Source organism: Salmo trutta, chromosome 27 (genome assembly GCF_901001165.1).
Source record: "Salmo trutta chromosome 27, fSalTru1.1, whole genome shotgun sequence".
NCBI lineage: Eukaryota > Metazoa > Chordata > Actinopteri > Salmoniformes > Salmonidae > Salmo > Salmo trutta.
Window position 1 is genome coordinate 29211651 of NC_042983.1, and position 17190 is coordinate 29228840.

Here is a 17190-nt window from a genome sequence, read left to right on the forward strand (position 1 = left end):
TCAATTGCTTCCTGTAGCTTCCTGACTTTGTATGGCACATTTATTTTTATTTAACTAGGAAAGTCAGTTAAGAACAATTTCTTATTTACAATGACGGCCTACCGGGGAACAGTGGGTTAACTGCCTTGTTCAGGGGCAGAACGACAGATTTTTACCTCGTCAGCTCAGGGATTCAATCCAGCAACCTTTCGGTTACTAGCTCAACGTTCTAACCACTAGGCTACCTGCCGCCCAGGAGGAGGATTGAGAACAACAGATCACGCTCCCCTGTGGTGTACCGTTATCCTCCAGGTAGCTGCCTGATAGAGACTTCCCCACCCTCAGCTGGATAGACCTTCCAAACAGCAAATCCTTTATCTAGTTTTACGTTCATCCTACCCCAATAATATCAAGCTTGATTAACAACCCCTCCTTCCACATCATATCATATGCCTTCTCCACATCAAAAAAGACAGCTCTGCTTCTAAACAGAGCACTGGGTCCATAGTTCCCCTACCCTTCCTAAAGCCACTCTGATGTGGCAATACTAGCCCCCTGCTCTCCAGGAAGTAAGTTAGCCTCTCCGTAATCATATGTTCCATAATCTTACATAGAGTTGAAGTGGGAAGTTTACATACACCTTAGCCAAATACATTTGAACTCAGTTTTCACAATTCCTCACATTTAATCCTAGTAAAAATTCCATGTCTTAGGTCAGTTAGGATCACCACTTTATATTAAGAATGTGAAATGTCAGAATAATAGTAGAGGGAATTATTTATTTCAGCTTTTATTTCTTTCATCACATTCCCAGTGGGTCAGAAGTTTACATACACTCAATTAGTATTTGGTAGCATTGCCTTTAAATTGTTTAACTTGCGTCAAATATTTTGGGTAGCCTTCCACAAGCTTCCCACAATAAGTTGGCTGAATTTTGGCCCATTCTTCCTGACAGAGCTGGTGTAACTGAGTCGGGTTTGTAGGCCTACTTGCTCACAAATGCTTTTTCAGTTCTTCCCACAAATGTTCTATAGGATGAGGTCAGGGCTTTGTGATGGCCACTCCAATACCTTAACCTTGTTGTCCTTAAGCCATTTTGCCACAACTTTGGAAGTATGCTTGGGGTCATTGTTCATTTGGAAGACCCATTTGCGACCAAGCTTTAACTTCCTGACTGATGTCTTGAGATGTTGCTTCAATATATCCACATTATTTTCTTTACACATGATGCCATCTATTTTGTAAAGTGCATCAGTCCCTCCTGCAGCAAAGCACCCCACAACATGATGCTGCCACCCTCATGCTTCATGGTTGGGATGATGTTCTTCGGCTTGCAAGCCTCCCCCTTTTTCCTCCAAACATAATGATGGTCTACTGTGGATATAGATACTTTTGTACATGTTTCCTCCAGCATCTTCACAAGGTCCTTTGCTGTTCTGGGATTGATTTGCACTTTTCACACCAAAGTACGTTCATCTCTAGGAGACAGAACACATCTCCTTCCTGAGCGGTATGACGGCTGTGTGGTCCCATGGTGTTTATACTTGCGTACTATTGTTTGCACAGATGAACGTGGTACCTTCAGGCGTTTGGAAATTGCTCCCAAGCATGAACCAGACTTGTGGAGGTCTCCATTTTTCTTGGCTGATTTCTTTTGATTTTCCCATGATGTCAAGCACAGAGACACTGTGTTTGAAGGTAGGCCTTGAAATACATCCACAGGTACACCTCCAATTGACTCAAATGATGTCAATTAGCCTATCAGAAGCTTCTAAAGCCATGACATCATTTTCTGGAGTTTTCTAAGCTGTTTAAAAGTATAAATCAGGTTATATCCATGATGAATCGTCTATCTCTATGACAACAGGCACAACCTGATATAAAGTAGTTTTTTCCCCGAATTTGCCGAAATGACACCTGCGTCCACTTATATCAGTGCATTCATTTGGCCCAGCATCGTCCGGGTATGGCGGTATTGTAAATACGAATTTAAATTTGTTCTTACCTGACTTCCCTAGTTAAAAAAATTATAATAATTTGGCAAAGTACATGCTAAATCAGGTTATAGCCATGATGAATCCTCTATCTCTATGACAACAGGCACAACCTGATATAAAGTAGTTTTTTTCCCCGAATTTGCCGAAATGACACCTGCGTCCACTTATATCAGTACAATACGAAACTTATATTCCATCAAATAAGCCTCATGTAGCAAATTAGAAATTCATGTTTTTAACCAAATTCGACACTATAATTAACCTCCATACAACATTTCCTCACTTCGTTGTCTTATTTTCGTGGACAGATTTTAAACTTCTCGATTTGCCTCTTTCTCTGGTAGGATTCTGTGTTTTCACACGGGTCGGTGATACAATTAAAACTAGTTTGAAAATTCGAACATATATTTTATGGAAAATATATGTATGTTTCTGAACAATGCATCATGCTGCCTTGTTGACAACATGACTGTGTGGTGCAGATTACTGTTAGATTTTCGATTTCTCCTGTTCTCGTCAAGGGCTAATAGCCCTCGTTTCTACAGCCCAAGTCAAGGTCCGGACCCTAATTCCTCCAACGGAGTAGGGGGTTTGTATCATAACGTCGGGGCTTTTCAGGCAACACAAATACGTCTATGGATTGGCTCGCCCTAATGGGACAACAATTCCTTTCAATATAGGTTTGGAAAATGTATTTGTTTTAAGGATTTTGCATAGCTCGTACATGTCCCTGTCATTGTTTACAAATGTATGTCTAGCTAGGTAGCCAAATTAGCAGGAATGTTAAGTTATCTAGCTACGTTAACGTCAGCTAGCAAACTGAATGGACACTGACTGAGCAGGTGCAATGTGGGCTGTGAAGTCCTTAACTCGCCAGCCAGTCATCTCGTAAACCAGTCAGTCACTGCTAGTTAGCTGTCTAGCTGATTTCACCGTTGTGCTAACTCTAGTTCTGTTGTTGTCAATGAAGATCTGCAACACACTTGACAGATGGGCAGCCTGGCCAGATTACACTGTTCAGCTTGATTAGGCCCTTCTAGCTACATCAGTTGGGTCAAGTTAGCTAGCTAGATAGCTGGGCTAACAACAACAAGCATGCACTGCATCGACTGTACATGTAGTCCCACTAGTTACATCCTTGTAATAAAATTATGGCCTCCAATTTCATATCCAGGAATAGTGCATGGATAGGCTACACAAAATCATCAATGACATAATGAATGGTAATAACTCATTAATGACACCGGTCAAGTACTGTATCTACACACGTCTACACTCTTGTCTTGTATCTCTTTACTAGTGTATTTCTCCTGTTGGCTTGTCATGCTTTTGCACTGATTAAGTGTCTTAATTATATAGTCAGGGCTGTTTTGTTGCCTGACACTGGAGCCATTTAACTCTGCTGGACACCCTTTTGTTTTGGTTAAACAAGTTGAGCTGGATAGAGCAAAACTGGCCCTATTTTGTTACATTGCATATACCGGTATGGGTTGTTCATTCATGGTCATCTCTCTATGTTGCTGATCTCATCTTGCCACAGGACAGCTAGAGAGAATAGAAAGGATAGACTGATTTCCAGGGGTGAACACACAAGTCCGAAACCGGGAATGACACCTGAATTGCATTGCTGATCCTTGCGTTTCTTTACTTGCAGTTGATATGAAATGTTGACGTGTGAGGAAAAAATGAATAAGCACAAAATGATCACTGAGAAAGGGTGAGTAACCACTGTCTTGAACACGTGTGTGTGTGTGTGTGTGTGTGTGTGTGTGTGTGTGTGTGTGTGTGTGTGTGTGTGTGTGTGTGTGTGTGAACACAACTGTTTCTGACAGATTCTCTTAGTCTCTCTCACACATTGCCCCTTGCCCTCATATGCTACACTCTTGTTTGCTCTATGTCTTGTGACACTGTAAGGTCAGTCTTAGGACAGCAACACCACAGATCATTAAACCTGCTAGGGCCTGTCATGATGCCATCTTGACCCTAGCTATTGTGTTGGGTTCCTCTGTCAAACATTACTGTTTGGGGTCAATCACTTTTTGGGGCCTTGTAATAACTAGCCTATTGTCACTATAGCCTTAGTCTTGCGTCACCAGACACTGAGGCAGAAGCTAGCCTATTTTTGCTTCTCCACCTGTAATCATTAGCTTTTTTTCCCTATAGTAAGAAGGCCTAACATTTCAATGGCAAAGCACAATTTCTAGGCAACATTTTGATAAGCTATGAACTCTGAAAACAGCCATAATGTTTACCCTCTTGTAAGGCCTTGGTAGAATGTTTGACTGAGTGTGAATGTTTGTTCTCTTTAGCCTAACTAATGTGTCTGTGAGTGTGTTAGTAATGCATCAAGGTATATTTATGTGCATGTGTATTTTTGCTTTGGTAGATTTGTTTGGGCAGTATCTCACTCCATCTCCCTCTCACTGTATTTTGGTCTGTGAGTTTCTCTCTTTTTTCTCTGTCTGTGTGTATCTCTCACTCTGTCTTTATAAGGTCATATGAGAGACATTGGGTCTATTTCTACATTTTCATTCTCTCTCCCATGGCTGTTGTCATTCCAAAGTGACCTTTGACCTCACTGCCCCTTATGAGCTTAATATAACCATAGAGCAGGGTCATGTTCATTAGGGTGTACTACGGAAAATATTTGCTTTATGAGAGCATGGGCTGATCATGTCTGGCTATGTGTCAAGTATTAAACCTCTCTCTCTCTCTCTCCCAGTGTTCCCAGTAACTCCAGGGTGCTGATGTTGTTTGGCCAGCTGGAGAAGATGAACAGGGAGTCCATGCTGGTGGACCCTGAGACCGCCAGGCAGATCACTGCCAAGATCCTTCACCTCATACAGACTCAAGGTGAGAAGAGTTTTAGCCTACTGTATACTACCCCTTTCACACTCACTGAGCCTAGCTGACCAAGCTAGCCTGTTACTCATTATAGTTGCTGAAACCATGCCATAAAGGCCAATTGGAAAATAATATCCTATATTAGAGTCAGCAAACTTCCATTAAACGCTGAGTCTCCAACAAGTGCCTGTTTCTTGTAATAGCTGGGTATAATTTCACATTTTAGCAAATAAACGCTGGCCTCTAATAAACGCTTGTTCAAAAAAAGTATAATTAAGCTGCACACATTTTGCCAGTCTGCTCTGGTGGAATTTGACAGCATCTCTAGCTCACACTGAATGATTGCTGGCAATACAGCCTGATAATAGCTGCACCCTATTATATTTGTATCACAGACATGTCTGATCATACCTGTATCGCATGTCTTTGTGGAACCACTCAAACAAGTCAAGTTGAGGCACTTGTGCTACAGATGTAGGATCTTAATTTGATCACCCTGTTGTAGTATAACATTCCTGCAATGCAGGACATTTTAATGTTGTAATGTATTTGAGGCTACAGACTTGATTTTCCCAAATGAAAAATGTATCAACCCCTACAAAAATGTCAATTTAATTATAATCCAAATAATAATTCACATTTTCTGTTGCTGTAGGATTATTTCCCTGCTGTAGCAAACTGGCTGAAATTAAGATCCTACATCTGCACCTTTGTGGCTGCATTACACCTGCACCAAACCTCTACCTCACCTGTGTCGCCAAGCCCCAACAACGGCTCATAACAACACTTCAACATTATTTGTATTCTTCTCATGGCTGCACCTCCCTTCAGCTCAAACCCATTACAGTATTACTCTCATTACTTACAGTATTATGCACACATGACGTTCACTCACTCACCCCTGTTATTCCAGCTGGCGCATATAGCATCAACAAAGGTTGTCTTGGCCATCTTCTCCTCTGTACCTCAACTCTAGTGCTGATGTTGTTGTAGCTCATTCTCTATGGTTATCCGCCATGTTGTCTTGGGCCTTCCTTCTGGAGTTCATATGCCGTTCATGATTCTTCGGAGACAAGGTATATATATTTAGTAATTTCAGCACTTAGAATAACCTTATAGGCCTGCTCCTAGAACTGTTGTAAGTAAACCGCTCTGGTAGATATTGAGTTTTTGTTGTTTTGATCTTAAAATTAGTTTGAACTTTGTGAAGGTTGTTTGTTGGGCTGGGAATTGCCAGCGACCTGACAATACAATATTATCACGATACTTAGGTGACGTTACAATAGGTATTGCGATTTGATAATGTGATTTTATTGCGATTCGATGTTCCAAACATGTTGCTCACCATATGTTGGCTGCAGAGGGACAAGACAGAGAGCCTTGAGAAAGTTTTGAGCAGTCATGGAAATAAAAGTGCTGAAAACAAATTTGCTCCCTATTTAAAAGAAGATTGAGAACAAGCTAGGAAGGAAAAATACTGTTTTGGTGTAGGTACAGCCAACTAGCGCAAAAAGGATATTGCGATATTATCAATGCGATATATCGTCATCACTAGTCGTTTGTTCTTTTTTGATCCTAGTGCTGGTACACCGTCATGGCCGATGGTGCTCCCTAGGTATGTAAAACATAACTCCAGGTCATGTTTCTTTTCTTTCTTTTTGTTGTTGCTGTGTTGATGGGCATGACCATTGTCTTGCAGTTAATAACCAGTCTGACTTGCATCTCAGTTTTTTTTCTTGTAGGGTAGTTGTTGGTGAGTTTTGTGGTGTGTGTGTGATAAAACATCCTGGTCATCGGCAAAGTCAAGGTCTTCTGTAGTTGAATACAAGGTCCATCGTAATTCCTCTTACCTGATCTTGTTTTTTTTCAAATTTGAATTTGAATTTAATTATGTTATTTGCCGCATGACCCAGTCTATTTCAAGGTTGAAGAGTAGTGCTGACATCACACATCCCTGACGACCTCCGGACTTTACAGCAAAGCTTGTGTTTGTGTGGGTGAACAATTTTCTGTAGAACTGTTTCATGATGTTCACAATATGGGTAGGATTGCTATAACTTCTTAAGCTCTTCCACAGGCTTTCGTGGTGGACGCTGTCAAAAGCCTTCTGGAAGTCAGTAAAGTTGATGTAGAGCTGACCACACTTACTGTCCTGTCCTGTAGCCTGTCTTTAGCATCTCTGGGTAGATGAGGACGGTGGTCACGTGACAGCCTATAGGATATGTGAATAGGTCAAAAGGTATTTGGGCGGCTAAGTAGATGTTTGGTGACATCAAAGGGTATGTGTTTCAGTTGGTCAGGGGAGATTTCCAAGGGTGAAAGGGGTGTTGGGATGTTAGTGGGTAGATATTTGGGTGGTTGTCCTAGGATGGCATGTTGCATGTCTTTAGTGGTGGAAACATTTTAGCAGAGGGACAGTTAGCTCTGTAACTGGACCCCCCCACCCAGTGAATGCTCAGCTCTCTGCCCCATTGGGAGTGATACCTGACCCCCTCCACCCCTCTTGGACTGCCCTGCTCCCTCACCAACGAGAGTTCATCTTAATCCTTCCTCCTTCCCACCCCCCTGCTGGCTCTTACGTCACAGAGAATCTGACATTTGAGGAAAAGCTGTTTCACTCAGTTTATAATTACCCAGCCAGCACCCCTCAGTGAATCTTCCCAGACATATTGCACTGAGGAAGGCCATCGAGTGTGTGCGCACACACACACAGGTCCTGGTTTGAGTGAATAACAAACATTTGCATGTCGTTATGCTGTACAGGGCGACTGCTTCAGAAAAAAGAAAAGCCTTACAACTAATCTGGTGTATCACATCATTCCAGAGTGAAGACTGCTGGGTCAGCAGCTGATGGAGAAAGTGAGATCCCGTCACTTCGTTCATTAGTCAGCAATGTGATACTGTTTGGACAAAAAACACATTGGCCTTTTGCTATTGAGATAAATGGCATAGCTAGAAATATAAATGTCAGAGACTCGCATGACACAGCTCTGTTGTGGACACTCACGTCCATATATAGACATCTGTTGCGATGACAAGGGTCAGGGGTGGACCGGTGGTGCTAGAGCAAAGTTGAGACTTTGAAAATGGAAACGAGAGAACTGGACGTCAACATTGATTGAAGGTCACTTTAAGATCAGCATTGACACATGGATTGGTTTGTCGTGCCAAGTTGAGTTAGATGTAGAGCACAGGAGGTTGGTGGCACCTTAATGGGGAGGACGGGCTCATGTATAACAGCTGGAGTGGAATGGAATCAAATGCATCACACATGATTTCCATGTGTTGGATGCCATTCTATTCACACCGTTCAAGCCATTATTCTGAGCTGTCCTCCCCTCAGCAGCCTTCACTGATGTAGAGGTCACTTGGCTGGATCAAGTTCTTCATTCTAAGCTCATAGCCACTTAGCAAAACTTGGCTTTCAGCCATTACACCTTTTGTTTTAGATCTGTTTCTTTGAACATGGGCAGCACATACTTTCCAATGTCTGATGTAGCCAGTAGAATTCACACTTCAGCACTTTTGGATTAATTCAAGGCCATCACATTATCTATTTGGTTGTTGTTGCTCAAATAGGTTTTCAATCGAAAAAACATGATACTGTATGTGTCTATTATGGAAATATAGTATTCTAGAGAGGGAATGCTGTCTCACAGCTGTAGTACCTAGCTGAAATCAGAGCAGCGGTACGTGTTGAAATGTGAGCGTGTCTCTCTTGGTGGGACGTCTCTCTTGCAGTGATAAATCTCTGTGGTCCTGACTCCTGCACGCACGGCAGGCTACAGCTCGGCCTCCAGCCACACCCTGACACGGTCAGCCCCACTTGGGAGACATCCAGACCTGTTTCACACAGTCATCATTAGGGCATAGAATTGTCTGGGACCTCGGAATATGATATAATCATGATAATTTGGTGCCGATATGTATTGCTTTTCTCACAGTGCTATATGTATTGCGATTAGATTGTTTTGTCGTGGAAATTCTAAAGAGAGACTGTAGATTCTTCAAACAACTTTATAAGATTTGCAAAAATGGAGCAATCAACAATCACATCAAATAGTTCAGAGTTGAAAGCCCAACGAATAAAGTTGGCTCTCTCCTTTTATAGAAAGTACATCCTCTTATCTATGTGACAGTTAGCAGATGTGCAGAAACAGGGCAGGGGAACAGAGTTGTAAGAAATAATTTGGCTCATCTGTGCAGATCAAGATAGCTGATATCGCCACCATTCTCTGTTCCTCTGTGCAATTCCCACATAGCTAAATTCCTGCCGATTGTAGACACAGGAGGTCACATACTGTGGTCGCACCCAAATGGCTCATAAATCTGTACGCTCAGATGTATGACAAAGTCACACAAGAAAAGTTTGTATGAGTAAAAATTACTAACAAATAACAATGGGACAATTATTTAAGTAAAAAAATAATCCTCCAGTTTCCTCTCAAAGTTTTTTTGGGGGGGGGTGCAGGTCCGAATTTTTATACAGAAGTACTGAAGGACAGTTCTGGGGACTTTTTAAAAGGACATTCAGGCTGTATCACAACTGGCCGTGATTGGGAGTCCCATAGGGCGGCGCACAATTGGCCCAGCGTTGTCCGGGTTTGGCCGGTGTAGGCCGTCATTGTAAATAAGAATTTGTTCTTAACTGGCTTGCCTAGTTAAGTAAAATAATTAGCTAGATCCCAAATGTGATCTTTTGACTAGTTAGCATCCTATTGATTAATTTTATGTCCCAAAAAACTTGCATAAACACAGTCTATATTGTAGGCCTACCTGTTAGACTAACTAGGGGTAACTCGCAACCCGGGGTAACATGCTCCCTGCCTGTACTTCTCACAGAAACCTCTTCATGTCACCATTTCTTCCCCCAACACTTTCCATTGTTGCCACTACTCTTGCTTAACTAAAAATGTAATCTGTCTCATCACAATTTAAGTCACTCCAAAACAGTCATTTTGAAGTAGGGTGGCATTTTTAACCGAAGATATACTACAATTGGCTCATGTTACATTTAGCCCCTCTCCCCTATGCACTCACAGAAAATTGCTGTGCAGTAACATGCTTACCATGCTGCTGATAAAAACTGGCTTTAAAATAGTACAGTTGGAGCATATTTAGGAGTTGAGAAATAAATAAAGTAGGAATGGAAAGCTGGGATCCCCCTCTTTTTAACAAAGGCTGTTTTAAAACGTCTGTTTCCCCGTGATTGCAAGAATTGTTGTGCATTGACTGCACGTTTCCCTCCCTATGGCACTCATAACTTGAATGTGCCTCGAGGAATATTTATCTTGCATAGGTCGGCTTGTTGTTGTGTGTTCTAAGTAAATACTGTAGATTTAAACTAGTCTACTATGGGGTAATCTGATTTTTCTATTCGTTACTCGTTTTGTTTGCTGATAAAGTCAATGTTCAAGCAGAAACATTTTTTCATGTTACATATTTTATAGGCGTGGTGGCAACAATTGTGCCGTGGCGCAGCACCAAAGATAAATGACTGCAGTGTTAACACTGGCGATTTGACACTGTTAATTTTATTGCAATTTGATGTTCCAAAGATATTGCTCTCTATATGTCTGCTGCAGAGAGACGCGTCACTTATTTCCATAATCAGTCAGGGAAATAAGTGCTGAAAACATGTTGGCTTGCTATTTTAAAAAGAAGATGGAGAACAAGCTATAGGATGAAAAATATGTGTTTTTGCACAGGTACAGCCGATTAACGCTAGCTAACGCTACCTAGCAAAAACGAAATACATTTGCAGTCAAAGTATCGACGTAAGATCGTCCAAAATAATATTGTGATATGGAACTGTATCCATCGGGGGGGGAGAGCGAGATAAAAGGACAACTGCCTCCTATCTATCCATGCCTGGGTATTGTGCTCGCTGTCTGCATGGCTGGAACGCAGTCTGGTCTGCCTGTCTGTCGGTCTGAGCTTGAATGCTGAGTAGGTAGAGTGGATTCTGGGTAGTGTAGTAGCCTTCTAGGTCTAAACTTTTAGAGTGCACGTGCAGGAGGAGGTGCTAAGAGCTGTGTTCTATCCTGGTCTGGTGGTTGGGCTTGTGGGCGGTTAGCGTCAGTGTACTCCTGGCTGTTTGGGTGGATCCTACCTCTGGGGAAGATGGAATATAGATACACCGAGAGATCTAGCCGCTTGGAGGAGCCCGCAGAGCGATCCACCTCCCCAGGTAAGAAATTGGACTGAGACTGGGGGACGAGGAAGAAAAGTACTACAGTTCTGCAGCCCCCTGTAGTGCAGAACACCATTAGATCTACCACAGCTACTGTAGCTACTGCTTTGAGCAGTTTGTGCAGCTAGGCTACTGTTCAATGGGACGAAGGTTTCTATAGAATATGCAAATCTTGTATTTGCACAAAATAAAATCACTACTCTGTTAATAAAATAAAGTTGTGAAAAGTTTAACCGATTTCTGAAGTGTTTACGGTTCACCTTGCCAGCCAATAATTCAGTGTAAACCCCACTGTATTCTATTATCCTGTAGATTACTTCAATAACCAATAAAACCCTTGTATTGGTTATTTCTTGTGTCGATAACACAACATGAATACCATAATACTGGATAGGTAGTACCCATAATAGAGTTCCTTACTATCCTATTACAAGACTGTTACAGTAAAGCCATTGGAATGTCAGTCATCACATCAATAGTAACATTTGATTTGAACCATTAAGTTTATTTTACTTGATGCATTTTTTTGATAGGTATTTGCATTCTTATTTTGTTTTGGTTTTCAGGATCTGTGAGCTATTGTTTTTGTTTTCGAAGAGCTTGAAAAAGTCTAGTATGACAGAAATGTTTTTAGAGGTCATTTTTTCGCATAGCCACTGACTGTTGAAGTGTGTGTGTGCGCTGGGGCAAAGATGAGAGACTGGACCGGGTCTTGAGAAGTTGAATTATGCACCAGGGCGTCTGTGTGGGTGCACGTCTGGTCTGTGTATGCACATGTTTGAGCTCGTTGGCTGCCCCAGTGCTGAAACCTGATTTGTGACGTGTGCTTTATTTATGAGCCTATAAATCAGAGGGGATGTTTCACACTTTTCATCTCTATATTCCCATTCATCCTGGTGTTCATAAGGGCCGCTCCATCAACCATTTATTGGTCCGGGTGGTGTGACTCTATTTGATGGGATATGAGCTGCCCTGGGTGCTGTTGACTGAGTTTTATAGGCCTTATTTTGTTTGCGTTCCTGGACTTTCTGTTGGTTTCTACACCGGAGGGTATACATTGGGGCACACAAATTAGTTTTAGTTGGTGTTTTGAGTTTTTGCTCCGTTGGTTTTTAGTGTGTGTGTGTGTGTGTGTGTGTGTGTGTGTGTGTGTGAGAGAGTGAGACCCCGCTAGTATTTTTACAAATTGTTGAGGAGCCGTCACGGAAAGGTTGCTGGAGTTTCTTGTCCAGGTTTGACTTCAACCCATCATTGGGGAGGAAAATGTTGCTTATTTTGTTACGTTACAGCCTTATTCTAAAATGGATTAAATTCATATTTTTCCTCATCAATCTACACACAATACCCCATAATGACAAAGCGAAAACAGGTTTAAAAAAATTAAAAAGATACCTTGTTTACATAAGTATTCAGACCCTTTGCTATGAGACTCGAAATTGAGCATCGGTGCATCCTGTTTCCATTGATCATCCTTGAAATGTTTCTACAACTTGATTTGAGTCCACCTGTGGACGAGGCACAGAACTGGGGAAGGGTACCAAAAAATGTCTGCAGCATTGAAGGTCCCCAAGCACACAGTGTCCTGCCATCATTCTTAAATGTAAGAAGTTTGGAACCACCAAGACTCTTCCTAGAGCTGGCCGCTTCCCCAAACTGAGCAATTGGGGGAGATGGGCCTTCGTCAGGGAGGTGACCAAGAACCCAATGGTCACTCTGACAGAGCTCCTCTGTGGAGATGGGAGAACCTTCTAGAAGGACAACCATCCCTGCAGCACTCCGCCATGCAGCACTCCACCAATCAGGCCTTTATGATAGAGTGGCCAGACGGAAGCCACTCCTCAGTAAAAGTCACATGGCAGCCCGCTTGGAGTTTGCCCAAATCAAAGTTTATTTGTCACATGCGCCGAATACAACAACCTTACAGTGAAATGCTAACTTACAGGCCCTAACCAACAGTGCAAGTAAAAAATAGGTATTAGGTGAACAATAGATACGTAAGGAAATAAAAAACAACAGTAAAAAGAGTGAATAATAACAGTAGCGAGGCTATATACAGTAGCGAGGCTATGTTCAGGCACCGGTTGGTCGGGCTAATTGAGATAGTATGTACATGCAGGTAATGGTTAAAGTGACTATGCATATATGATAAACAGAGATTAGTAGCAGTGTAAAGAGGGGTTGGGGGGGACACACACACAGTGCAAATAGTCCAGGTAACCATTTGATTACCTGTTCAGGAGTCTTATGGCTTGCGGGTAAAAGCTGTTGAGAAGCCTTTTGGTAATAGACTTGGCGCTCCGGTACCGCTTGCCATGCGGTAGTAGAAAGAACAGTCTATTACTGGGGTGGGTGGGGTCTTTGACAATGTTTAGGGCTTTCCTCTGACACCGCCTGTTGTAGAGGTCCTGAATAGCAGGCAGCTTAGCCCCAGTGATGTACTGGGCCGTACGCACTGTAGAACCTTTTGAGGATCTGAGGACCGATGCCAAATCTTTTTAGTTTCCCGAGGGGGAATAGGCTTTGTCGTGCCTTCTTTACGACTGTCTTGGTGCGTTTGGACCATTCTAGTTTGTTGGTGATGTGGACACCAAGGAACTTGAAGCTCTCAACCTGCTCCACTACAGCCCCGTCGATGAGAATGGGGGCGTGCTCGGTCCTCCTTTTCCTGTAGTCCACAATCATCTCCTTAGTCATGGTTACGTTGAGGGATAGGTTGTTATTCTGGCACCGCCAGGTCTCTGACCACCTCCCTATAGGCTGTCTCGTCGTTGTTGGTGATCAGGCCTACCACTGTTGTGTCGTCTGCAAACTTAATGATGGTGTTGGAGTCGTGCCTGGCCATGTAGTCGTGAGGGGACTGAGCACGCACCCCTGAGGGGCTCCAGTGTTGAGGATCAGTGTGGCAGATGTGTTGCTACCTACCCTCATCACCTGGGGGCGGCCCGCCAGGAAGTCCAGAATCCAGTTGCAGAGGGAGGTATTTAGTCCCAGGATCCTTAGCTCAGTGATTAGCTTTGAGGGTACTATGGTGTTGAACGCTGAGCTGTAGTCAATGAATAGCATTCTCACGTAGGTGTTCCTTTTGTGCAGGTGGGAAAGGGCAGTGTGGAGTGCAGTAGAGATTGCGTCATCTGTGGATCTGTTTGGGCGGTATGCAAATTGGAGTGGGTCTAGGGTTTCTGGGATAATGGTGTTGATGTGAGCCATTACCAGCGTTTCAAAGCACTTCATGGCTACGGACGTGAGTGCTACGGGTCTGTAGTCATTTAGGCAGGTTGCCTTAGTGTTCTTGGGCCCAGGGACTATGGTGGTCTGATTGAAACATGTTTGTATTAAAGACTCAATCAGGGACATGTTGAAAATGTCAGTGAAGACACCAGCCAGTTGGTCAGCACATGCCCGGAGCACACGTCCTGGTAATCCGTCTGGCCCCGCGGCCTTGTGAATGTTGAACCTGTTTAAAGGTCTTACTCACGTCGGCTACTGAGAGCGTGATCACACAGTTGTCCGGAACAGCTGATGCTCTCATGCATGCCTCAGTGTTGCTTGCCTCGAAGCGAGCATAGAAGTGATTTAGCTCGTCTGGTAGGCTCGTGTCACTGGGCAGCTCGCGGCTGTGCTTCCCTTTGTAGTCTGTAATAGTTTGCAAGCCCTGCCACATAAGACGAGCGTTAGAGCTGGTGTAGTACGATTCAATCTTAGCCCTGTATTGGCGCTTTGCCTGTTTGATGGTTTGTCGGAGGGTTTAGCAGGATATCTTATAAGCTTCCGGGTTAGAGTCCCGCACCTTGAAAGCTGCAGCTCTACCCTTTAGCTCAGTGCGAATGTTGCCTGTAACCATGGCTTCTGGTTGGGGTATGTACGTACAGTCACTGTGGGGATGGCGTCCTCAATGCACTTATTGATAAAGCCACTGATTGATGGGGTGTACTCCTCAATGCAATCTGAAGAATCCTGGAACATGTTCCAGTCTGTGATAGCAAAACAGTCCTGTAGTTTAGCATCTGCTTCATCTGACCACTTTTTTATAGACCGAGTCACTGGTGCTTCCTGCTTTAATTTTTGCTTGTAAGTAGTAATCAGGAGGATAGAATTGTGGTCAGATTTACCAAATGGAGGGTGAGGGAGAGCTTTGTACGCGTCTCTGTGTGTGGAGTACAGGTGATCTAGATTTTTTCCCCCTCTGGTTTAACATTTAACATGTTGATAGAAATTTGGTAAAACTGATTTAAGTTTCCCTGCATTAAATTCCCCGGCCACTAGGAGCGCCGCCTATGGAGGAGCGGTTTGCTTATTTCCTTATACAGCTGACTGAGTACGGTCTTAGTGCCAGCATCCGTCTGTGGTGGTAAATAAACAGCCACGAAAAGTATAGATGAAAACTCAATTGGCAAATAGTGTGGTCTACAGTTTATCATAAGATACTCTACTTCAGGCGAAAAAAATCGAGAGACTTCCTTAGATTTCGTGAGAGACCTGAAAATAGTTGTGCATCGATGCTCCCCATCCGACCTGACCGAGCTTGAGAGGATCTGCAGAGAAGAATGGGAGAAACTCCCCAAATACAGGTGTGCCAAGCTTGTAGCGTTATACCCAAGAACTTGAGGCTGTAATCGCTGCCTAATGTGCTTCAACAAAGTACTGAGTAAAGGGTCTATTTCAGTTTATTTAAAAAATATATATATTTGCACAAATTTATAAAATCCTGTTCTTGCTTTGACATTATGGGGTCTTGTGTGTAGCTTGATGAGGGGGAAAAAACTATTTAATACATTTTAGAATAAGGCTGTAACATAACAAAATGTGGAAAAAGTAAAGGGGTCTGAATAAGGCACCGAAGGCACTGAATGTTGTTTTTTATCTTTGCTTATACACTACTACTACTTGATTAAGAAATTGCATGGTAAAAAGGCCAGCATGATGATGATGATGATCACTTGTACTACAGTAGCCTATTTGTAAACGCTAACATAGTGGAGGGAAATGTAACTAAGGTCCCTCTTTGTGTTACAGAGAAGACACGGGAGATCATGTCCTCCAGTGGCATGGAGGTTGTCCTGGCGACGTTGGAGGTGAGTTCCCGCCACATTCCACTATAGAGTTAAGTTGGTGCCAAAAATCGAGCTCACGTGTCACTAATTTAACTCCATATTCTGCTACTGTACAATACCACAACATAATAAGGAGAGGGAATAAGGAGACTAACACATTCATAACAAGGAATATTGTGCTGGCGTTACTATTTTCTTTTCACGTTGCCTTTTTTAGCACTTGTCCAGCAAGTATGATGGATGCGTAACCAGGCCAGTACTGTACAGCTTGGTTCAGTAGTGTGAAAAGGGTACAACTCACTTATAACAATAACTATCAACTAGGGCTGGGCGGTATGGGTTTTTACTTTACCTTCTAGAACGGTATTTGAATGTTTGGTTTGTTAAATGTGATACGCCATGTGTAATGTACATTTTTATAGTTTATTTCGCTACTTGAGTCATCTCTTTCTCTCTTTGCCACTTTCCACACAGACCTAGCCATGCCCCCTTTCACTCAAGGAGTGCATTTGATGTTTCTCAACCACAAGACACTTGCATTCAGTCTGCATGGTCAATGCAGCACATGCAACGATGCTGTTTTCTCTTTGCTTCTTAATATAAATCCATTAGCGTTCTATAATGACACTATTAGTTTGTGTTTCTTACATCAGCAAACAGCTAGTTTGTCTTTTCATAGCATGTTTCCTTAAATCTTGTGAGATGCTAATTGATAGCCGCTAATGCTAATAGCTAGCTAATAAATGTACTGAGTAAGAGCAAACGTAGCTAGCTAATACAGCCTGATAATACCAGTGATGGTGTAGACCTAAATCAGCATTTTGTTTGTGCAACAGTATCTTCTAAATCAAAGAGGAATATGCAAAGCAAGAATATGTTAGCTACATGAAGTAGCTAAGAGAAAACATGTAATATAGCCAAAGCTTATAGGGTCCCCTAGGAAACACTTATCAACACTTTAGTTCCTTCCATGTCACAATAACTCCTCCCTGGCATTTTAATTAATTGTCTCAAACACACTGTATTCAAAGTGCCCACTATTATATTCTAACTATAGAATTAGAATAGTCATTCTATTTCCATGATTTCAGTAGTTTTGCTGTAATTCACAAGTCAAATCGCAATT

At 42.6% G+C, this 17190-nt stretch overlaps 1 protein-coding gene across 5 annotated transcripts in view; it reads left to right on the top strand.

Annotated features, from left to right (window-relative positions):
• The first annotated feature begins 2475 nt into the window (after positions 1–2475).
• The window catches only part of agtpbp1 (ATP/GTP binding carboxypeptidase 1), a 37336-nt gene continuing 22621 nt past the window's right edge, over positions 2476–17190 (top strand). The window contains exons 1-5 of one of the 5 annotated variants that reach the window (XM_029717681.1): positions 2476–2656; positions 3631–3693; positions 4699–4829; positions 6400–6435; positions 16027–16085. In XM_029717681.1, the coding sequence (XP_029573541.1) occupies positions 3641–3693; positions 4699–4829; positions 6400–6435; positions 16027–16085 (279 nt within the window). In that variant the 5' untranslated portion in view covers positions 2476–2656; positions 3631–3640. Of the gene's footprint in view, positions 2657–3630; positions 3694–4698; positions 4830–6399; positions 6436–10875; positions 11011–16026; positions 16086–17190 lie in introns of those variants that run through there. The other 4 variants (XM_029717683.1, XM_029717682.1, XM_029717684.1 and 1 more) reach the window with 4 other exon arrangements.